General features: G+C 41.2%; 5 protein-coding genes across 9 annotated transcripts; 3 read left to right on the top strand and 2 right to left on the bottom strand.

Annotated features, from left to right (window-relative positions):
- Positions 1-173: 173 nt before the first annotated feature.
- On the top strand, positions 174-4,156 carry LOC17885988 (protein OBERON 4). 2 transcript variants are annotated; one of them, XM_023782595.1, is made up of 4 exons: positions 174-283; positions 385-2,731; positions 2,807-3,291; positions 3,482-4,156. In XM_023782595.1, exons 2-4 carry the CDS (start codon positions 402-404, stop codon positions 4,045-4,047), a joined length of 3,381 nt encoding a protein of 1,126 aa, XP_023638363.1. In that variant the 5' UTR covers positions 174-283; positions 385-401; the 3' UTR covers positions 4,048-4,156. The 2 variants fall into 2 exon arrangements, with proteins under 2 accessions (XP_023638363.1, XP_006293229.1); XM_006293167.2 differs by having other exon boundaries at positions 385-3,291.
- LOC17887049 (50S ribosomal protein L1, chloroplastic) lies at positions 4,152-6,183 on the bottom strand. The gene is made up of 7 exons (XM_006291351.2): positions 5,749-6,183; positions 5,472-5,651; positions 5,333-5,387; positions 4,999-5,126; positions 4,771-4,854; positions 4,574-4,699; positions 4,152-4,488 (listed from the first exon to the last, which is right to left on the bottom strand). The coding sequence occupies exons 1-7, from the start codon at positions 6,088-6,090 to the stop codon at positions 4,351-4,353; spliced, it is 1,053 nt and encodes a 350-aa protein (XP_006291413.1). The 5' UTR covers positions 6,091-6,183; the 3' UTR covers positions 4,152-4,350.
- Positions 6,184-6,351: 168 nt separating this feature from the next.
- Positions 6,352-9,717, top strand: LOC17886389 (kinesin-like protein KIN-1). Of its 3 annotated transcripts, XM_023782599.1 has the most exons (17): positions 6,352-6,459; positions 6,552-6,694; positions 6,807-6,909; positions 7,088-7,131; positions 7,242-7,271; positions 7,365-7,487; positions 7,569-7,594; positions 7,682-7,763; positions 7,852-7,893; positions 7,977-8,010; positions 8,163-8,238; positions 8,316-8,535; positions 8,617-8,708; positions 8,815-8,926; positions 9,021-9,200; positions 9,312-9,403; positions 9,623-9,717. In XM_023782599.1, coding segments are annotated over exons 2-17 (1,371 nt in total). In that variant the 5' UTR covers positions 6,352-6,459; positions 6,552-6,580; the 3' UTR covers positions 9,624-9,717. The 3 variants fall into 3 exon arrangements, with proteins under 3 accessions (XP_023638367.1, XP_023638365.1, XP_023638366.1); XM_023782597.1 differs by lacking the exon at positions 9,623-9,717 and having other exon boundaries at positions 9,312-9,573; XM_023782598.1 differs by lacking the exon at positions 9,623-9,717 and having other exon boundaries at positions 6,393-6,459; positions 6,567-6,694; positions 9,312-9,573.
- On the bottom strand, positions 9,520-12,014 carry LOC17887395 (serine carboxypeptidase-like 40). The gene is made up of 3 exons (XM_006292461.2): positions 11,552-12,014; positions 10,729-10,836; positions 9,520-10,635 (listed from the first exon to the last, which is right to left on the bottom strand). Exons 1-3 carry the CDS (start codon positions 11,934-11,936, stop codon positions 9,632-9,634), a joined length of 1,497 nt encoding a protein of 498 aa, XP_006292523.2. The 5' UTR covers positions 11,937-12,014; the 3' UTR covers positions 9,520-9,631.
- Positions 12,015-13,569: 1,555 nt separating this feature from the next.
- Positions 13,570-20,221, top strand: LOC17887318 (protein transport protein SEC31 homolog B). Of its 2 annotated transcripts, none has more exons than XM_023782007.1 (22): positions 13,570-14,008; positions 14,178-14,232; positions 14,331-14,453; positions 14,594-14,690; positions 14,801-14,837; positions 14,921-15,026; positions 15,103-15,160; positions 15,382-15,479; positions 15,565-15,684; positions 15,990-16,026; positions 16,150-16,271; positions 16,350-16,477; positions 16,575-17,136; positions 17,237-17,329; positions 17,634-17,819; positions 17,900-18,113; positions 18,193-18,251; positions 18,367-18,528; positions 19,004-19,129; positions 19,209-19,473; positions 19,551-19,789; positions 19,876-20,221. In XM_023782007.1, the coding sequence occupies exons 1-22, from the start codon at positions 13,692-13,694 to the stop codon at positions 19,963-19,965; spliced, it is 3,294 nt and encodes a 1,097-aa protein (XP_023637775.1). In that variant the 5' UTR covers positions 13,570-13,691; the 3' UTR covers positions 19,966-20,221. The 2 variants fall into 2 exon arrangements, with proteins under 2 accessions (XP_023637775.1, XP_023637774.1); XM_023782006.1 differs by having other exon boundaries at positions 15,990-16,032.
- Positions 20,222-21,072: the final 851 nt, after the last annotated feature.

Genomic DNA, 21,072 nt, shown 5'->3' with positions numbered 1-21,072 from the left:
ACGCGATAAGAGTCAAAGATTGGATAGCAACGAAAATGACGTAAACGCCCACGTTCTCTGGTCAGGGGAAGGTGGCAGATGATGTAAATAACTCAGTAAAGGAAGGGTGAAGTGAGATGGTGCTTTTCCCACTCAGTTTGACTTGCAATATTCCTTTTCTTTCGTCTTCCTCGTTGCGTGATTCCCATCCATCCTCTGTTAATACTTAAAAAAAAAAAAAAAAAATGGCAGCTGAATCTGCAAGTTAGGGCTCTTCGGACATGAATCTTGCCCCAATCTTCAGGTACTCGCTTTTTCCTTTCTCCTCCTGTACGCTTTCTCCGATTACCACTTAATTTTCCGATCCTCAAAAACCCTAAGCCTTTTATTTTTAATCCCGCACAGCAACTAAAAAAGAAAAGATGAAGAGACTAAGATCCAGCGACGACGTTGATTCCTGTAGTGATAAGAATGCTGGCGGAGAACCTCTCAACTCGGACCGGCCCCATCGGGACTTCTTCCACAAGTCCTTCTCTCGCGACCGTGACCGTGAACGCGGGGGAGATGCCGGCTTCTCGAGGGGGTTTTCCCGTAGGCGATCCAACCGTGACTTTGATAATCATCGAAAGAACGACCCGGATGCCCGGTTCCATCGATCTGAGAGCGCTTGTTTCTCAAGGAGGGCTTTTCCAAAAGGATTTCGTTCTGAGAGGGAGAGGCCCAAAAGGGAAGATAGTGTCTCCTCCTGGAGGAGATTTAGTGGTCCTGGTAATGACTTTGGCGTCGAAGACCGAGATAGGAGATTAAGAGACTCTGAAAGGGATAGAGACGATCAACCCAAATTGAAGCTACTCGATTCCAGAAATTCCCGCTCCAGATCCAAATCTCTAGCTTCTCCTACATGGTCCAAAGATTCTGGGAGCGAGCAATCCAAAAGTGTTGGAAATGTTGGCAAGAAAAGCGAGGATGAAGTGCAGCGTCAGATCAGTACAACCAGTAGCGAGATGGAGGAAGGGGAGCTGGAGCCTGACCCTCAACCAGAGACCGCCTCCGGGCTTTCTCATCAAACCAAAGATGACGCTGAGAAACCTTCCTCCTGCGCTGCTGCTGATCATAAGGACGCAAGGATTGACGTATTGGAGTTGGAAAAAAACGCTGAATTTGATGCCGAAACTGTAAGTAACCAAGAACTCAGTCATGTGGGTGGTGATAGGGATATGGAAACAGCTGAGAGCATGGCGGATAAGAAAACTGTTGAGGAAGGGGAAAATGTGCTTGAGCATGCCAGTGAGACCATGCATGTTAATCAAAACAACATGAATGATAATTCTACAACTTCAGCTAGTGAACATGAGCGTAGAGATGACACAGCCATTGCTAGTGTCACTAAGATTACAGATATGGTCGATAATAACAATGAAGACTACAAGGAGAACCATGAAGTGAAGTTGGAAGAAAGTCTTTATCCAGATGTCCCTGAGCAGTTTCAGCTAGAAGAGTTTAAGGGAGTTCAAGGTATTGATGGTGATACAAACAAAGCGGAAACTGAAGCAGGCCATGAATGTGTTGAGGAAAATGCTCTAGGGATTAGAACGCCTGCAGAATACATTACCATTGTATCGGATTGCTCGGTCCACAAACACTCGGATAACAGCAAACATTCTGATGTCCCACTTACTCATTTACATGGGAACGCACTATTTTCTGAAAGAAAGCCTGAGGATATTTCCGAAAGGGATAAAGATGAAAAAGATGACAACTTCGGAGGACCTAGTATTAGAGGATTTGAACTGTTCTCTAGTTCTCCTGCTCTAAGAAAAAATAAAACTGACCAGTCAAGTGTTAATAAGCCCAAGGATGAGAAATTGTTGTTGGAGCCACTGGATCTGTCACTTAGCCTACCAGATGTTTTGTTGCCAATTGGTGGCCAGGATACTAATCAGCCTCTGGGGTCACCAGTCCGTTCTGAAAGTGTTCGGTCTTTGACAGACACGTTTTGTACCAATTCTGATGGCTTCACCATGTCTATGTCCTTTTCAGGTTCCCGCTCATTTAATCATAATCCAAGCTGTTCACTAAATCACAATATTGGAGATAATGAGCAGTCAGTTCATAGCCGACCTATATTTCAGGGTATCGATTGGCAGGCACTTTCTCATAATGATCCAAAGTACAACGAGAATATAGTCTATCAAAGACTGATGGAAAATGGAAATGGTTCAGTTCAACCTCAAGCAATGAAAGGCATTTTAATTTCTGGTGAAGCTGATGAAGGGCATCTTAGATTGGCTGATGGGAGCTCCAAGGCAGAGAATAGACTTGAGAAACAATTGAGTTTCCAGAAAAGTGTTGATGTTAGATCAGCTTGTCCAAGAACCAGCTCTCTTGAAAATGGCTCAAAGTTTGTTGAGAAGAAAAAAGCCAAGGACTTTTTCAGTGGTAGCAATTCCTGGATAAATGGAATGGAATCTGGTGGGCATGATTTTGTTGAGACGGTCATTAGATACATTCTCTCCGATTCGATGCATCTGATGACCAAGAGATTTCATGAGATGCCCAGTCGATACATAAGTAGCTTGAAGGAAAACATCCGGCAGATGATGCTGAACATGGATAAGAATGTACAACTTGGTGCTTTTCAAGATGCTCTGCAGAACAGGACTGATATAACTCTTGAATTGCTTACAAAATCTCATCGTGCTCAGTTGGAGATCTTGGTCTCACTAAAAACTGGGCGCTTAGATTTCCTTAAGTTAGACAACAGCATCTCGTCTCCTCATTTAGCTGAGATTTACATGAACATGAGATGCAAAAATCTTTCTTGCAGGGTTTTGGTGCCTGTGGATGAATGCGATTGCAAGGTTTGTTCAAGGAAGGATGGATTTTGTAGTGCTTGTATGTGTCTTCTGTGCTCAAATTTTGATATGGCATCCAACACCTGTAGCTGGGTTGGGTGTGATGTTTGTCTTCACTGGTGCCACACAGATTGTGGGATAAGAGAATCTTACATACGGAATGGGATCCAAGCTTCTGGTGCTCCAGGAATTACCGAGATGCAGTTCCACTGCGTAGCCTGTAACCATCCCTCGGAGATGTTTGGCTTTGTCAAAGAAGTGTTTCTAAATTTTGCCAGGGAATGGAAATTTGACCGCTTTTGCAAGGAACTTGAGTATGTCAACAAGATATTTTCATCAAGCAAAGACTCTAGAGGAAAACAGTTGAGACAAGCTGCTGATGCGATGCTGGAAAGTTTGAAAAGTAAATCGATAGGCCTTCCTGAAGCTTGCAATCAGATATTGGGTTTCATTTCAGGTGCGTGAAACTGTTTTAATTGTGAGTTTAATATGATGGGTTTATGATTTATCTATCTGCCTTAGTTTAGATGATCACACGATGTGAACACATATTGGTTTAATATCTTGTGATACCAGCGCCATAGATATTCCTTGTAAAAATGGTAATTGCTGATCATCGTCAGTAATTCTTTGCTTGGTGACTGCAGACTATGATTCATCCACCCCTGGTGAAACTTCTGCCCCGTTCAGATACGAACAGCCAAAACCCAGGCATGAGAGGGGAATCTATAGTCAGGACACTGCATGGCTGAGATCGGTTTGCTCAGATAAACCTCATCATCAGCTGAAAAGGTCTGTGAGCGTAGTTGATACGTTCCACAGAGAGAGACTAGCTGAAATATGTGGAGTGGAGATTGGTTTGAAAAGGGGATCGGCAAAGGAACCTCATTTTGAAGAACTGGAGAGCATCGTGAGAATGAAGCAAGCAGAGGCAGGGATGTTCCAAGGACGGGCAGATGATGCAAGAAGAGAAGCAGAGGGGCTGAAACGAATAGCAATAGCGAAGAAGGAGAAGATAGAGGAAGAGTACAAGATGAGAATAGGGAAGTTGAGCATGGAGGAGGCAGAAGAGAGAAGGAGGAGTAGACAGGAGGAGTTGGATGCAATAGAGAGAGGGCAGAGAGAGTTTTATGAAATGAAGATGAGAATGGAGGAAGAGATGAGAGGGCTTCTCACCAAAATGGAAGTGACAAAGCAGAGTTTGGCCTTGTAATAGTTGTAGTAGTAATCATATGTAATGTACACAAAACTCTCCCCGTATGTATCTCTTAAGATAAGTGTAAGGTCTTCTTTTAGAGAGCATTAAAGAGTTTTGAGTCCGACATGTATAGCCCTTGCCATTTGTTTCAATAGCATTATAGCAAAAGTATATATATAACGACGAGAAGCAAATGGCCATCATATTAATACAAACCAGCGAGGTGTGAAAGATAACTAACAGACTAGACTCCTCTCGTCAACACTCAGCATTGCCTATCTCCCCAAAGTTCCCAATTTACACAAATGTGGTTGCTGGTTAGTTGGCAGCTGGAGGTTTGAAGTCTATCATCTCCCTTATGTTCAACTTGATGGATGGCCCCATTGACGAGCATATGTGCGCGCTTTTCCAGTAAACTCCTTTTGCTCCCTTTGGCTTGTTTGTCTCCACTGATTTCTGCATTCATCATTTACTTTTTCATCTTCATTTCTGTAATACAAACAACAGATATACATGTAATGAGAATGGACAATCAGCGTACCACTGCTGCAAGGAAGTTAATGAGTAGGTCTTCCTCTGTAAAATTAACTTTCCCAAAGGGGATGTGAACAATCCCAGTTTTATCTGCTCTGAATTCTACTTTACCCTTCTTGAACTCTTCTATAGCCTGAGAGATGTATGCATCTTTAAGCCATGATTACCAGAATCAGGAAAAAGATGTGGAAAGAGAAGGCTTACCTGGGGAATGTTGGCTGTGACCGTACCAGCCTTGGGGTTTGGCATGAGTCCCCTAGGGCCAAGAATCTTTCCCAAGCCAGCAACCTAACCGCCAAGTTCAAGAATGTTAGGAATAGATTACAACTATAGCATGTCACAACACATTTTTGGCCAAGCAGGGAGTTTTGTATACTCGAACAACTAAAGCCTTATCTGTTCAAACAGGCCAAATGAGTGGAAAACACACACCTTGACCATCATATCTGGGGATGCAATCAACTTGTCAAACTCCATGAAACCACCTTTAATTTGTTCGATTAGATCATCACTGCCCACAATATCTGCCCCTGCATTTTTGGCTTCATCGACCTTCTCACCTGGATGATGAGCATGGAAATGGTGCAAGCCAAAGATTTAAAGAAGAATTTAAACCACATGATTTCGAAATACACAAGAACTCCCATTCAATCAAAGATATAAAAAAGAGTAAATCACACCAATTTATCTACAGAAGCACTATGTGAAATCATAGCAAAATCCCAGAAACAATGACTGAAAACATACAATAGACATTGGCAATTACCTTGTGCAAGAACAGCCACTATAACAGTCTGGCCAGTTCCCTTAGGCAGGCTCACCTATAGGAAAAAAAAAAAAAGAAGCATTGAGAGATTGAATGCGAATGAAGCACAGGGTGAGTATTGAGAAAAGCCAAAGCTGACCGTTGCACGCAGCTGCTGATCGTTGTACTTTGGATCGATGTTGAGACGGAAATGGGCTTCAACCGACTCCACGAACCTTGTGTTGGCGGTTTGCTTAAGCAAAGATATAGCAGCCGTCACGTCATACTCCTTTTTGGTTTCCCTCAGCTTTTGGATTTCCAAAAACCTCTTAGACCTTGTCTGTCAAAGGGTTAGCAAAGGAAGAGATATGAAAAACATTAGAACAATAATTTAAAAATTAAATACAAAGGGGATAAAAAGCGAAAGCAAAGCATACTCTATCTCTCTTAAGAACCAAAGCTGCTTTTCCTTTCTTAGGCTTGGGCGGGTCAAGGACGGCGGTGGCGGTGGCGGTCTGCTCCGCGTCCTCCTCCGTGTCGAGGTCAGCCTCTGCGGCCACGGCGGAGACAACGACCTGGAAATATCGATTAGAAGCTCTCTCAATAGCAGCACATCTTCTCTCCCTGGAACCCCCGAGGAGAAGAAGCGGGACGCTTAAGTTGTTGGGTCTGGGGCTGGCAAAAGAGAAAAGAGATGGAGTAGGGGTAAGGTCCTGAGAACGAGTGGATGCGGCGGCGTATGCTAGCATGAGAGACGAGTGAGTGGCGCAAGTAGCCATTGTTAGAGCTCTCTCTCTCTCTCTCTGTAGGAAAGAAGAAGAAGAAGAAGAAGAAAGCAGTGAGAGTATGAATGCCTAATCCACTCTACGCCCAAAGGGGATAACAACACCTTCCCTTTTCTCTCTCTCTCTCTCTTTCTCTTAGATATTATATTCTGCGTGATGGTGCACCTTCACTACCGTGCTCCTAATTGACACCTGTCTTGTTTTAAACCATTCGATCTTTTTACAACCACACGCGTGTCCTCTTCTTCACCTTCTCCTTCTTCTTCTTCTTCTTCATCGTCCTCTTTTTGCGATCCCAAATCAGAAATTTCGAGTTTCTTTTTTTCCCGCCCAGTCGAAGAAAGCCCCCTCTCCTTTTGAGAGGTAACTAACTTGATTCAAATTCCGCTTTCAAATTTCCTTTGCTCTTCTTCCCTGCTCATCGCCGCCGTCTCTGCTTGCTGATTCTTTTTTAGGTGTTTCTACTATAGATTGGTAAGGAGCGATGTCTAACGTTACAGTCTGTGCGCGATTTAGGCCACGAAGCTCTAAAGAGTTTCGCGATCACAACGACGGTGTCTGTGTTCGAGGCATCGACGCTGAAACCTTCGTTTTCCAAGTTAGTACTGGGACTCCATGTGGTTGATTCATGTTATTTTTGTCTCAAACTCTAGCCACATTGAATCTTTCACTGCTTATTTTGGTTTTTTCTTCAATTTTCTTGCGTGTAGGATGACAAGGAAGACGAATTAACATTCAGCCTCGATAGAGTTTTTTATGAGGAGTCTCCCCAAGCTGCGGTTTATGAGTTTCTGGCTCTACCGATCATGAGAGGTATTCTTCTTCTACTCCTATATCTTATAGAAAATTATTTATGTGCCACCGCTGCTGCTTGTTAGGGATTTTTAGATCTAAGCAATTAACACCATTGTGATTTTAATATGTTGCTTTCTTTGGTCTTCCTACCTTTCGTCTTCTGCATCTTACCTTTGTAGTATATATCTACTTTCAGACGCTGTGAATGCTATCAACGGAACAATCATCACTTATGGACAGGTTTGTTCTGGTGATCTCTTTCCCTACGTGGAATGCTTTCATTGTCTTTTTTTGTTTATATAAGTTTTGGCAGATCTCAGATTTGATCTTGTTATTTTCTTACTATGCAGACAGGGGCTGGGAAGACATATTCCATGGAGGTCACCTAAATTATTTTGATATCTATATGAGCTGTGCCTGTAGCACAAGGACCTTTCCTTCTTATTAAACTTGGTGTTATTCTATTGATTCAGGGACCAGGCATCCAGGACTGTGATGAGCACAATAAAGGATTGCTTCAAAGAGTGGTCGATGGGATGTTTGCTCAAATCAGCTCTCTTCAAGATATTGCAAGATACACAGTTAAATTGTCTATGGTAGTGATCTAAATGCAGTTGCTATTACCCTCCTTACATTCCCTCATGTATAAATATCTTAAGTGTCTTTGTCTCCTGTAGGTTGAGATCTACATGGAGAAAGTTAGGTAATGTGTACGCCTATAATTCTCTCTGATTTCTTCTAGCTTATAGCCTAGCTTATCGATTAATGAATTTATCTCTAACTCTCTCAGGGACCTCTTAGACTTATCAAAAGGAAACATACAGATCAAGGAGACTAAAACACAAGGAATACTGTTGTCTGGCGTTACAGAGGCTAGCTTCATTGCCTTATCTCTTCTGTTAGTGTTGAGAAAAAATAAACTTTACAGCGTAGGGAAAGTTTTAATTATTCGTGCTTCAGGTACCTGTATCAGATTCCGCAGAGGCATTACAACATCTATGCGTAAGATAGCAGCTACCCTGGGTTTCCTAATTACCTAATACTACCTTCTTTTTTCTTAATTCTGATGCCAATTGCCATTTCAGACCGGTTTAGCTAATCGCGCTGTTGGGGAAACCCGTATCCTCTTAGCTTATCAGCACTTGCTTGTTCAGTGTTTCCACATTTAATGGATAGTGAAATTGAGAGTATGCTACTCTGAGTTAACTGAAAAGTTAAAACTGATTGAGACTCATCTTGAAGAATGTTTCCAGTTTAACAATGAATGACAGAAATGAATATGTCCAGCAGTAGAAGCCACTGCGCCTACTTCTTAACAATCCAGCAGGATTCAGTTAAAGATAAGAGGCACAGTTTTCTCACAATTAATCATAAAATGGGGGTGCTCTAGTGGTGGAGCTTATACATTTTTGGCATGTGAACAGGGTAAAAACAGGAAAATTGATTCTTGTCGACCTGGCTGGCTCAGAGAAGGCAGACAAAACTGGAGCAGAAGGTAGGGTCCTTGAAGAAGCAAAGACGATCAACAAATCACTCTCAGCCTTGGGGAACGTGATAAACGCTCTCACTAGTGGGTCACCTAGCAAAGCGAGTCACATACCATATCGTGACTCCAAGCTTACTCGCGTCCTACAGGATGCGCTGGTTAGTATCTCTTCTCAGATTGATTTTATGTTATAGTCTTCCAGCTTGTTCTCAATTCGATAGTGGTTTCTCATGCCACAGGGTGGGAATTCTCGAATGGCACTGCTTTGCTGTTGCTCACCTAGCACTTCGAATGCATCTGAGACGCTCTCAACCCTCAGGTTTGGCATGAGGTATGCATCTCAGTGTAACACTAGATGGCCGGTAACATTTTCATGTAGCATGTATTACATTATTGAACGTGTTCAAGACAGATGTTTGCTTCGAATTACTGTACAGGGCAAAGCACATAAAAGCATCACCACGTGCCAGTGAAGTAAAATTTGCGAAGTCACAGGAGGAACCTTCCTCGGCAACCAAAGATGAAAAATGTGGGAGGATCCTTGAGAAGGTTAGGATTCTGCAGCAGCCATTTCCTCACTCTGTCCAATATTCAGAAAACGGGATCTAGAAGATAACAGATGTATTATTGTCACTGTATACAGATGAAAGAGAGAATTAGCAACGAAGACATCAAAATGCTAGAAGAAGTGTTCATACATGAAGGAATCATTTCAAGCCTAGATTCTGTGGAAGATGTGGAATCAGCATATGAAGATATTGTGTCGAAAACTATACAATCCTTACAGCAGGCCATTGAAGAACTCCAACTGAAAGTCCAAAAGGTAAAGTAGAGTGTTTGAAGGGGTTCATTTACATAATAGTGTATATATAATTAGAGAGTTAAGGGTGGGTGTGGTCGATGATGCAAGCTGTCTCTTGTTTTCTCTTTGCAGTTAGAAACAGAAAATAAGGGTATTCAGGAACAAGCGTTGCGTAATCAGGAACCTGGTCCGGTTGGAAAGATGTCAAGGTTCATCAGTTCTTGGTATGCATCTTTCTTTACGTCCTAGAGATGATTATATGAATATAGTCATATACTATCTTGGTAATGTAGAAGATGTGGACAAGTAGATAGTACAGAGATAAGTTGCTCTTTTTAGGTTGTGAGACCAAAACAGGTATTAACATTCAAAGTTATGAATAGTTGATAAAGAATTGATGGGAGAGGCATAAAAGCTAATTAAGAGAGAAATTACAATCTCAGATAGAATATTCAGTAACGAGAGGTGTCAGGGAGAGGAGTGTCATTGAGGAAATGAATGAAGAGTGAAAGAGAGCGTTTTGGCTGGAAGCTGGGAACTTGATGACCAGCCCCTCTGACGGTGGCGAATGTCAACTTCCCTTTGTACTCCTCTGTGTATCCACCCACCTCGCCTCCTATGTACCATGGATGCCAGGCCGTTTTGGCCGTTAAATTCATCTTCTTGAGGGAGTATTTGGTGGACGTCACCGGGATTCTCCCATCCGTGTCTCCGCTGAACACCCAGACGCGGACACCCCGACCCATCAGCCCCTTAATAAGAGGAATCACTGTGGTAGGACTGTCGTTCCACTTCTTTATCACACTGCTGCACGGCTGCCACTCGTAAGGCAGCTTTGTAGCGTTTGCGTGCAGTGCCGCTTGGACTTCCGGTCTGTTCAGGTAGGCCTGCACATAATGGTCACTGCACGGATCAAACTCCCTTATGGTGGTTCCTCGCTTGGGCCTGCGGGTGAGCGTGGAGTTGAGGCACAAGGGAGCGTATATGTTGTAGATGTCCAGGTAATATGTGTCCATGTCGATTTGGTCTGACACCACCGCGCACTCCTCAGTCATTACACTCGCAGACTCAGTCTTGAGATCGCAGTTGTTCTTGAGGCTGGCCAAAGAATCTTCGGAGATCAAAGCGTGACTCTCAAAAAAGTCGTACATACCCATCAAGTCGGTCTCGTCGTTGATCACCGCATTTCCTATGAGAATGCCCTTGAGATCGAGGAAGCTTTGGTGATGGAGAAGGATAGTATGGGCAAGCTGTGGAACATAGTGGCCGGCATAGCTCTCACCGGCGATGTACAAGTCCCTGTCTTTGTACTCAGGGAATCTCTCCAGCCACTTCACCAGGAAGATGTAGTTATCAGCCGCCGTATTCCTGTCCCCGTGCTTCTCCATGTCCGACGTTGTGTTAGTGTACGAGAACCCCACTCCCGCCGGCGATTCTAAGAACAACACGTTCGCAGCTGCACCACAAACAGTTTGATTAGTCCTTATTCCTTAACCACAACCATAAGCGTAATATTTTAGAAATAACAACAAAGGAGAGAAAAAGGTACCATTGTTCCATGCATATCGGTTTCTAAAAAGCGTTTTGCCGTCGCTGTGCACTCTGAACGGCCCAAGCTCTTGTAATGCTCCATACGCCAGTGACGAGCATCCTGGTCCTGTTTATTTCATTTTTATTTCCAACGCACATTAGTCATATTTCTGTAATTAAATCCTCGATTTTGTTGACAGAGCTAATTAATCGATGAACGAATATAAAAGATGTAAGCTGTATTAAGAAAAATAAAAGTATTAAGAATAAAAGGTACTAGAGTACATGGGAACAATTCAGTATCTATATATATAATTAGATACGTATACGTAGTGGTAGTAGCTAAATAATTCACAAGTAGAGAGAGAGAGAGAGAGAGCTGTGCAACAAAGCACGCCGAGAAATCCTCAGCATGTGCCATTATTTAAATCCATCGAGAAAGGCAAATCAATTTTCTTTTTCCGTTCTCAGTTTTCATTTTCAATTGGGGATGTATCTTCTTTATACAAAAGACTATTGGCGTGTGACAATAATTTTAAAAAAACATAAAAACAAAGAGGGAAGAAACAGGCTTAGGCATATATGGTTTGGTTTCCTCTCTATATTCTGAAACATATGATAGATTAATAAAAATACAGAAAGAAGAAAAAAAGACAGCCTCTCGAGTCTCGATCAAACTAACTAACATGCTTGTTCGTCTTTCTTTTCTCTTTTTTTTTTTTGCTATGTTATGTACATAAATACATTATACACATATATAGCGTATTTATAAATAACTCCAAGATGCAAATTAACTAAGAAGATACAATAGATGAAATGTGTGGACGATGAATCTAACTTACCGCCGTTGAGCCATAGAAGCAGAGGAGAAGAATCCTTAGACTTGGAGGCTTCCACGAAATAGTAGAAAAAGGAACGCCCCGCGGATTCATTGACAGTGACATAGCCGCCGTACTGATCGAAATCAACGGGAGGCTGTCCGGGCAATCTCCGTATCAGATCTCTCTTTCTTAACTCCTCGTGATCCGCAACACTCTGCATGGAAGACGGTTTCAAATGCTTGACCGCCTTGAAATGGCTTGTATCCATGGTGGACGAACCAACCCCTCGCTTCGACAGGTACAGGCGGCTCAGGGCGTGCACTTGGCTGCTGCATTCGATTTGAGACGACATCCACAGTAACACCAACACCGATACGATTACAGAGTAGCGCTGTCCTATCCTCATTCTCGTATTTTATGTCTTGAGAGAAAGAGAAAGAGAAAGAGAAAGAGAAAGCTTTGGTGGGTTTCAAAGAAGAGACAGTTAAATAAGACAACGAGTATGTGGGATGGGAGTTTGGGTTTGCTTCTTTAAACAACTTCTTCGTTTTTTTTTTTTTTTTTTGGGTCAAAACCTCTCTCTTACTATACGAATGATTGTTCTTCTCTCTCTTTTTTATTTTATTTTTTTCCGATTAATAATTAGTTTATGAATAACAAAAAATAATATTTTTAAATTTGGGACGTCAATTTAAAATATGTTTCCATCACTGCATGTATGCAATAAAAGATTTCGTTACAGATTTATCAAAAGATATGGATTTGGAAATAATTTTACTTGCTTATAAAATTACTAATCTTCGTCGATAATATTGTACTGTATTTAGGCCTTTAATCAACTATTGGTTGTCAATGATTGTTTCTCCATCTTCTTATTTTCTTTCAAATAATATAAGTTAACAAGAAAATGCATGACGAACAAAAAAAAAAAAAAAAGAAAAGAAAAAGATGCCGAGAAGAAGATGTCAACGACTCTGAGCGATCATGTTATGCCATGTGACATGACTCAATGCTGCAATCCTGATATTCACACTTTATTATTCCCTGCTCTCTATTGGTTTAAAGAAAGCAAAAAATAGATAACATTTATTATATATATATATATATTATAAAGTATATGAAAACTCAGATACAAGACGTTAATAAATCAGATGGAGAGAAACAAAAATGATAACGAAAAGAGATCAAAGACTGGATTGAATTGTGGCACTTATTAGAAGTTGGCAAAAGAGAGAGACAGAGAGAAAAAAGTCTCATGAGAAGGATTTGTTGCCGACTGGTTGGAGTTGGCTATGTCGAAGCCAGCTAGACATCTTCTTATCTATCGTTGTTTCTCTGAATACATCTTGATTTTATTAACTGCAAACCAAAGCACCGTTTACAAGTTAAAACCATTACCTACTACATTCATCCATGATCCACCGTACGTACCCCTAGGGTTTTAGAGATGGTTTTATGAATCAAAGGATTGGAATTATTTTGTGTCTATTTATTTATTTTTTACAACTATTTGTTGTTGGATATATATATATTCTTTTCCAAGTAATAAAGAAAACCCTGGACTCTACGGGATAGGAAATTAGGAATGTATAAAATAAATTTGGAACTGAGAAATGTAAGACAATGATATTACGAGCGGACACATGGGATTTTCGTGTACGAGCCCCACTGGCCAGATCCGGTGTTTCAGCACATTCCTCTTTACAGTTATTTTAACAATCTCCATTGGCATTGACCTCCCTCTTTTTTTGTTTTTTAAGGAAAAATATACATACACATACACTACACTCTTTGACTGGTTTTTGATGATCACAAAATGAAAGGAAACACCTCATTGGGCCCAATTATTGCGATTCAAACTTTCCTGGGCCCAAACTATATGGGTCTTAGGCCTGAAAGGTGAGCGACGTGTCGTGTTTAGAATGGCTCTCAGAACCTTAGGCGAGTATCCGAGACTGCCCTTACTCTTATGAGGGTAAGATTACGATTTCACCCTTGCAAGTTTTGCTCTAACTTTCTCCCAGATGAGATGTTTCATTCTAATCTGTAATGGTAACTCCTCCCCCTCCTTATTCTTCTTCTTCAGATCCCAATTTACAATTCAACTTCACACCCTAAAATCCACTCTCCGATTGATTGATCCCCTTCCTCCTCCTCCGTTATGGCTTGCATCAAGGGGGTGGGCAGATCCGCCTCCGTCGCCCTCTCTCCCGACGCTCCTTACATGGCCGCCGGAACCATGGCCGGAGCCGTCGATCTCTCCTTTAGCTCTTCCGCCAATCTCGAGATCTTTAAACTCGACTTTCAGTCTGACGATCGCGACTTGCCTCTCGTTGGGGAAAGCCCCAGCTCCGAGCGCTTCAATAGACTCGCCTGGGGGAAAAACGGATCTGGATCCGAGGAATTCTCCCTTGGTCTTATTGCCGGCGGCCTTGTCGACGGCAATATAGATCTATGGAATCCTCTTTCTTTGATCGGGTGCGTTTCCTTTTATCTACGAGCCTTGCTTCAATTTATTTTCTCAGTGATCACTTTTATTTCCCCCCCCCCCGCCCGCTCATTGTCTATTTCGCTCTATCTCCACATATGTGGTACCTGAATTTTCATCTGAAACGAGTCTAACTACAACAACTGTCACATTTTTCAGCTCCCAGTCCAGTGATAATGCACTCGTTGGACATCTTTCAGTTCACAAAGGCCCTGTGAGTTGTGCTTCCATGCATAACTTTCTTGCTAAACGCTGTTTTCTTTTATCACTCGTATGATGTGTGCGTCCGTGCTACTTTTTCTTGTATTTTAGGTTCGTGGTCTAGAGTTTAATGCTAACAGCTCAAACCTACTGGCTTCTGGGGCTGATGATGGTGAAATTTGCATTTGGGACTTATTAAAGCCTTCGGAGCCTTCTCATTTTCCACTTCTCAAGGTATACCACCACTTCTTTCGATTCAACGGCCTTATTTTTGCATTACCTTACTGTCACAATTGCGTGCCTGTAAACCCAATTCTTTAAATCTTATGAGCCAAATCCTCGAGTATCTTACACTTTATGAGGGTCTTTTACAGGGTAGTGGTTCTGCTACACAAGGTGAAATATCCTTTATTTCGTGGAATAGAAAAGTTCAACAGATATTAGCTTCTACCTCATATAATGGGACTACTGGTGAGTATTAAGGGTTTTATTCCCTTTCTCTATGTGGTTGATTAGTGCTTCATTTCTCCCCACTGTTATTATTCTGTTTCTGCTCATCCTTATTTTTTTTTTCCCCCCAGTAATATGGGACTTGAGGAAGCAGAAGCCTATAATTAAGTATGTATTTAATTTATTAAGTGATATTATCGAGGAATCTCCATACATGTTATCAAAACGTTGATCTGGCCATTATCAATCAGCTTTGCAGATTCAGTTCGACGCCGGTGCTCTGTTTTACAGTGGAACCCTGACATTGCAACTCAGATAATTGTTGCATCAGATGACGACAGTTCACCTACTTTGAAGGTATGGAATCATTTAATGCTTTACTTCAGATAGTTCAGATTTGTTTCTTGTAGTGATGTAAGTTATCTGCAATCAGCTCTGGGACATGAGGAATACAATGTCTCCTGTGCGCGAGTTTACTGGGCACGAAAGAGGTATTTTCATATCATTGCTATCAAAATGCATTTTTTCAGTGCTTCTCTCTGTTCTGGTATCATTTTCTATGGTTGGTAAGTGGACAGCCTTGTAGATCAGTCATTTTAGTCTTTAAAAACCCAGTCCTTTTTTTGGTGTACTATATTGTAGTCCTGCTGTCTTCATTCTTTCTAGTGTTATACCTTGGTGAAACGTAGTGGTTATACTTCTCATCTGTCAGGGGTTATTGCAATGGAGTGGTGTCCAAGTGACAGCTCATATCTTCTTACCTGTGCTAAGGACAACCGAACGATATGCTGGGACACAAATACAGCAGAGGTAGGGAGAAGGAATCGATAAAAGATACAGATTTGTAATACTTAACTATTTTCCATTTTGACTGAATTTGATCCGACCATATCAGATTGTGGCTGAGTTACCTGCTGGCAACAATTGGAATTTTGATGTTCATTGGTACCCAAAGATTCCTGGAGTTATATCAGCATCTTCATTTGATGGGAAAATTGGCATCTACAACATCGAGGTATTTTGGTAGTTTGCCTTTCCGCAATTGTAATTTTTTTTTGTTATATATGAATGTAATTAATGTATGAGGCATAATAATTAATGAACCTGTGAACCCAGCCCTATTGACTGTTTTCCTTCCTATAATTAATTTAGATTTTGGGTTCCCAGTTTGTTGTTCGACTGGATTCAAATGCTTTAGGGTTAATTGTATGCATTTTCCATTTGAGATTTACCTTATTAGAAAAACCTGTTGAACTCTAGATCTCCCTTTCCCCAGCCAGAATGAATTAAAAGATATGTATTCAAACACTTTTGGTGCAGGGTTGCAGTCGCTATGGTGCTGAAGAGAATAATTTTGGTACTGGTAATTCCATTTTCCCATTCTGAACAATTTGTGTACCGTTGTTTACTTTTATCATTCTATGTTGGAGGATGAATAGCATGAGAACCAACATTTCTTATTATAATCCTCTTTATGCAGCTCCTTTAAGAGCACCAAAATGGTATAAGCGTCCGGTTGGTGCATCTTTTGGATTTGGGGGAAAGCTTGTATCGTGTCACGCAAAGGCTCCTCCAAAGGGTGCTTCGAGCATTCTATCTGAGGTAGGTATATAGAGATGATTACTTATCCTGTCATACTCCTTCGTTGTCAGTTCTAATTTGACTAAATGCAATGATCAGGTTATTTTGCACAGCCTGGTAACAGAACAGAGTTTGGTGAGTCGAACTTCTGAATTTGAAGCTGCAATAGAAAATGGAGACAAGACTTCTCTAAGGGGTTTGTGCGAGAAGAAATCTGAAGAGACTGAGTATGTCCATCCTTGTGGTTGAAAATGTTCATATCCACCCTTTACAAACTCCCCAAACCACTCAGTTTTGGACCGTTTTGATTTACTGATTTCGCAGATCTGAAGAGGAGAAGGAGACATGGGGATTGCTGAAAATTATGTTTGAAGAGGAAGAAATTTCAAGGACAAAGTTGATCAGCCATCTTGGCTTTACTTTGCCTATTGAGGAAAAGGATCAGGCAGTAAATGGGCTCTTGTCAGATCTGAATGGCCTAAAATTAGAGAATACTGTGGAACATGCACTTGAGCCTGAGGACAGCAATGAGGCAGCTGCATTTGCTATGGACAATGGAGAAGACTTCTTTAACAACTTTCCTGCTAAACCGGATACACCCGTATCTACATCTGCCAAAGATTTTATGCCTCCTGACACAGATTTTGCTGCCAAAGGAGAAGAAATTCAAGAAATGCAAGAAGAAGAGGAAGAAAGTTCTGACCCAGTATTTGATAATGCCATCCAGCGTGCTTTGGTTGTTGGAGATTACAAGGAGGCGGTGGATCAATGTATATCTGCAAATAAGATGGCAGATGCTTTAGTTATTGCTCATGTTGGTGGTACAGCATTGTGGGAAAGTACTCGTGAGAAATATTTGAAGACGAGCAGTGCGCCTTACATGAAGGTAATTGTATATTCCTTTCCAACTTGAAATATTTGAAGACCAGCAAGTGCCGTCTGTGGTCACAAAATCTATAAAATACTGTATGTTAATCTGTTTTCAGGTTGTTTCTGCTATGGTGAACAATGATCTCAGAAGCCTTATCTATACAAGGTCGCATAAGTTTTGGAAAGAGACTCTTGCTCTCCTCTGTACTGTAAGTTTTGTAATCTGAGGAAAAAATACATTGAAAAGAAAAGAAATTTATTAATTTATTTTGTTTATAACCTCCAGTAACCCATAAAGGAAATGGGATCTGCTTTTTCATGTCATACTAAAACGCAGATTTTTTCTGCTGTCACTTTAATTCTTATAACAATATAATGTGATATGTTATTTTCTTTGACTTAACCAAGATGAACAAACCGTCAGTGTGACATGATGCATGCAACTGCTACGTTATTCTAGTCACTATACAGCTTCTATGTAAAAATGCTGATCTTATATTCATTTGCAAACAGTTTGCACAAGGAGAACAATGGACTTCCCTGTGTGATGCCCTTGCCTCAAAGTTGATGGCTGCTGGTAACACTTTGGCTGCAGTTTTGTGCTACATTTGTGCTGGCAATGTTGACAGAACAGTAGAAATTTGGTCAAGGAGCCTTGCAAATGAGCGGGATGGAAGATCATATGCTGAGCTTCTTCAAGTGTGTATCACTTTCTATGTTTTGCGCATATACTGTGTTGGGCTTCTCTGTTCATATTTTTCTGCCCTATCTTATTATAGGATCTTATGGAGAAGACTCTTGTCCTTGCTTTGGCAACTGGCAACAAAAGGTTCAGCGCATCTCTATGTAAACTCTTTGAGAGTTATGCTGAGATACTGGCCAGCCAAGGACTGCTTACAACGGCAATGAAGTACCTGAAAGTTCTGGATTCTGGTGGATTGTCACCTGAACTTTCTATATTACGTGATCGTATTTCTCTGTCTGCAGAACCTGGTTCGTTTGCATGTTTTGATTAATGTTTAAGAGATTTTTGATGACAATTTTAGCTTATCATTTTATATTGCATCTGCAGAGACTAACACTGCGGCTTCAGTTAACACTCAACCTCAAAGTACCGTGCCATATAATCAGGTTCCTTTTTATATATTAAGTTCAGCAAGTGGTTTTAAATTGGAACTTAGAACTCGCTGAAATCGATTTAGCCTTTATGGATAACATACTTAGCCTTTACTCTACTGTGGCTTAGGAGGCGACTCATGCGCAACCAAACGTTCTTGCTAACCCCTATGATAATCAGTATCAGCAACCATACACGGATTCTTATGTAGGATATGTCCCTCAAGCTTCGCATCCACCCATGCAGCAACCAACTATGTTTATGCCTCACCAAGCTCAGCCAGCCCCGCAGGTTTCTAAAGTTCTGGCTTTGTTGCATTTCCTTTTTCCTCATTTTTCCTTACATCCTCATGCATTAATGATATTCTTATCTAGCATTTCTCAGATGTCTAGATCAGAAATTTTCCGTTTAGGTTATTTTATTGTACAAGGGTATTGGTCAAGCATTTGAGATACGAAGGCATCTGTAATGTATGTATGTGGTCAAGCATGTATGTGATGCTCAAATGCATAGTCTTTCTTTGTGTGAATTGTTGATAATATCAGATGGATTATGGGTATCTGGTTCTTTGACCTTAAAAACTAAAATAATCCTCAAAACCGAACATGTCAGTCTCTAAACCCATTCTTGAGAAAAGGATAATGTAGATCTTTGCTATAGTTCACTTGTGTAGAATCTATATCCTAGAGGTCGTGGAAAGTTTGTGGTGGGAAATCTATTATATCATTGCTTTGGCCAACTTGTTGACTATGGTGTCTATATGCAGCCATCTTTTACCCCTGCAAGCAATACTCAGCCATCTAGGAGAACTACTTTTGTTCCTTCAACCCCCCCTGCGCTGAAGAATGCAGACCAATATCAGCAGCCAACCATGAGTTCTCATTCATTTACGGTAATGTGAACTTTTGACTCCATTATGTTAAATGTTTTTTGCATTCTTAGTTTAACTAAGCTAACATCTATTTAATCAGGGACCGTCTAACAATGCATACCCTGCTCCCCCGGGTCCTGGTCCATATGCACCTTCTGGGCCTTCACAAGTTGGCCAATATCATAACCCTATAATGCCCCAAGTTAATGCCCCAGCAACTGGACCCATAGGATTTACTCCCATGGCAACTCCAGGAGTTGCACCAAGATCTGGGCAACCAACAAGTCCTCCAACACAGCAGGCTGCCCCCACACCTGCAGTTCCGCCACCAACTGTTCAAACTGCAGATACTTCCAACGTTCCAGGTATGTGACATCAGGACCATGTTTGTTTTGCTTCTGAGAAAAGTCATATATTGACCACCTGTTGCAAACTGATCCAGCCCACCAGAAACCTGTGATAGCAACGTTGACAAGACTTTTCAACGAGACATCGGAAGCACTCGGAGGCGCACGTGCAAATCCTGCCAAGAAGCGTGAGATAGAAGATAACTCAAGAAAATTAGGTGCTCTGTTTGCGAAACTCAACAGCGGAGACATCTCCAAGAATGCTGCGGACAAACTCGCACAGCTGTGTCAAGCTCTGGACAACCGTGACTTCAGTGCAGCACTTCAACTACAGGTTAGCTAGTGAATTGATCTCTTCTGGTTCCTTGCTATTTGGAGTTCAATAATCTGTTTTTTTTCTTTCCCTCGACTCAAAAACAGGTACTTCTGACGACCAGCGAATGGGACGAATGCAACTTCTGGCTGGCAACACTAAAGCGGATGATCAAGGCCAGGCAAAATGTGCGGTGATTATTTATTTTCGGGGTTGAAAGGAAAATTTTATAAATCTAAAGGAGGGACGTGTGTATCAGACTCCTCTTTGCTTTCTTAATTTTGTTCTTTTAAAACGGCGTCACTGCTACAGTATCTTTCATTGATCGACTCATCCACTGCTTTAGTTACTCTTTCAGTCTTTTGTTTAGATAAAGATATAGAACATCAGATTGTTTAACACTCTTATGTTTTTGGATGTTACTTTACCCGACAAGTTTGTTCTTCTCTGTTTCTGTGAGTTTTGTTAGATTTTACACAACATTTTTTTTGTCGTTATATTAATTTTATATAATTCATCCACGCGTTCAGCGACGCATTAAGAAGAATAATACATCGTCGACCTAAATATACCGCGATAATACTGTACCAAAGGAAAGAGGCGATTAATGCGAGAGTCTCCCTAAGCCGTAGAGCAACTTTTTATGTGGCTCCTGCTGTAGACTGGATGCGGCTTGGACCAGCAGGGCTTTCTCAGGCTGAAGGTGAATGGTAATCGAGTAATTTGGTGAAGAGGAGCTTAAAGAATCCTTTTACCCGTAGAACAAAACAGAGGACTTTACATCAAACTCTACTTGGGAATGGGATCATGAAGCTGCTGAACCTTGCTGGGGAATAAAAAAGTTCCATCTTTAAACTTGGTCTATAGAATGCCAATATATAGATGATCTTTCCAAGATTCATCTGTTAAATCATCACGTTGTATCAAGATAATAATGGGTAGCAAATCATGAAAGTCACTAATCCGGCACGATCAAAACGGGGCCTGATTAAGACATGACATACAAAGAAGAAAAAAACAAGAACCTAATTGTGTTTTAATAAGCGCCACAATTGAGGTTGACGAGTTCTCTTCCTTTATACTATTATCGGCCAGCCAGAGCATGAGCGTGCGCCCACACGGGCAATATGGGTAAGCCCAGCACATTTAACCCCACTCCAGTTAAAACCCATCCCATTTAATCCATTTAAATTTAAACTCATTTAATTCCAAATCCATTTAAATTTTCTTTACCCTTCTAGACCCATATAATATGTTGTAAATTTATAATATAACAATTATTATTGACTATTTCCAAAAATTAA

This window comes from Capsella rubella, unplaced genomic scaffold, assembly GCF_000375325.1.
Source record: "Capsella rubella cultivar Monte Gargano unplaced genomic scaffold, Caprub1_0 scaffold_5, whole genome shotgun sequence".
In the NCBI taxonomy this organism is placed as follows: Eukaryota; Viridiplantae; Streptophyta; class Magnoliopsida; order Brassicales; family Brassicaceae; genus Capsella; species Capsella rubella.
This window is presented reverse-complemented; position numbering and strand designations above follow the sequence as displayed.

Bases quoted from the DNA above. Each gene is read 5' to 3' on its own strand.
- LOC17887395 (XM_006292461.2), bottom strand. From the start codon at position 11,936: ATGAGGATAGGACAGCGCTACTCTGTAATCGTATCGGTGTTGGTGTTA. The intron at 10,837-11,551 runs GTAAGTTAGATT...TGAAATAAACAG, and splicing joins GCTTCTATGGCTCAACGGCG to GACCAGGATGCTCGTCACTG. The intron at 10,636-10,728 runs GTACCTTTTTCT...TTTGTGGTGCAG, and splicing joins CCGATATGCATGGAACAATG to CTGCGAACGTGTTGTTCTTA.
- LOC17885988 (XM_006293167.2), top strand. From the start codon at position 402: ATGAAGAGACTAAGATCCAGCGACGACGTTGATTCCTGTAGTGATAAG. The intron at 3,292-3,481 runs GTGCGTGAAACT...TGGTGACTGCAG, and splicing joins GATATTGGGTTTCATTTCAG to ACTATGATTCATCCACCCCT.
- LOC17886389 (XM_023782597.1), top strand. From the start codon at position 6,581: ATGTCTAACGTTACAGTCTGTGCGCGATTTAGGCCACGAAGCTCTAAA. The intron at 7,272-7,364 runs GTCACCTAAATT...CTATTGATTCAG, and splicing joins GGAAGACATATTCCATGGAG to GGACCAGGCATCCAGGACTG. The intron at 7,894-7,976 runs GTAAGATAGCAG...TTGCCATTTCAG, and splicing joins AGGCATTACAACATCTATGC to ACCGGTTTAGCTAATCGCGC.
- LOC17887318 (XM_023782006.1), top strand. From the start codon at position 13,692: ATGGCTTGCATCAAGGGGGTGGGCAGATCCGCCTCCGTCGCCCTCTCT. The intron at 15,027-15,102 runs GTATGGAATCAT...ATCTGCAATCAG, and splicing joins ACAGTTCACCTACTTTGAAG to CTCTGGGACATGAGGAATAC. The intron at 18,529-19,003 runs GTTTCTAAAGTT...GTCTATATGCAG, and splicing joins AAGCTCAGCCAGCCCCGCAG to CCATCTTTTACCCCTGCAAG.
- LOC17887049 (XM_006291351.2), bottom strand. From the start codon at position 6,090: ATGGCTACTTGCGCCACTCACTCGTCTCTCATGCTAGCATACGCCGCC. The intron at 5,652-5,748 runs GTATGCTTTGCT...ACCCTTTGACAG, and splicing joins TGGTTCTTAAGAGAGATAGA to ACAAGGTCTAAGAGGTTTTT. The intron at 4,489-4,573 runs GTACGCTGATTG...TGATGAATGCAG, and splicing joins TTAACTTCCTTGCAGCAGTG to AAATCAGTGGAGACAAACAA.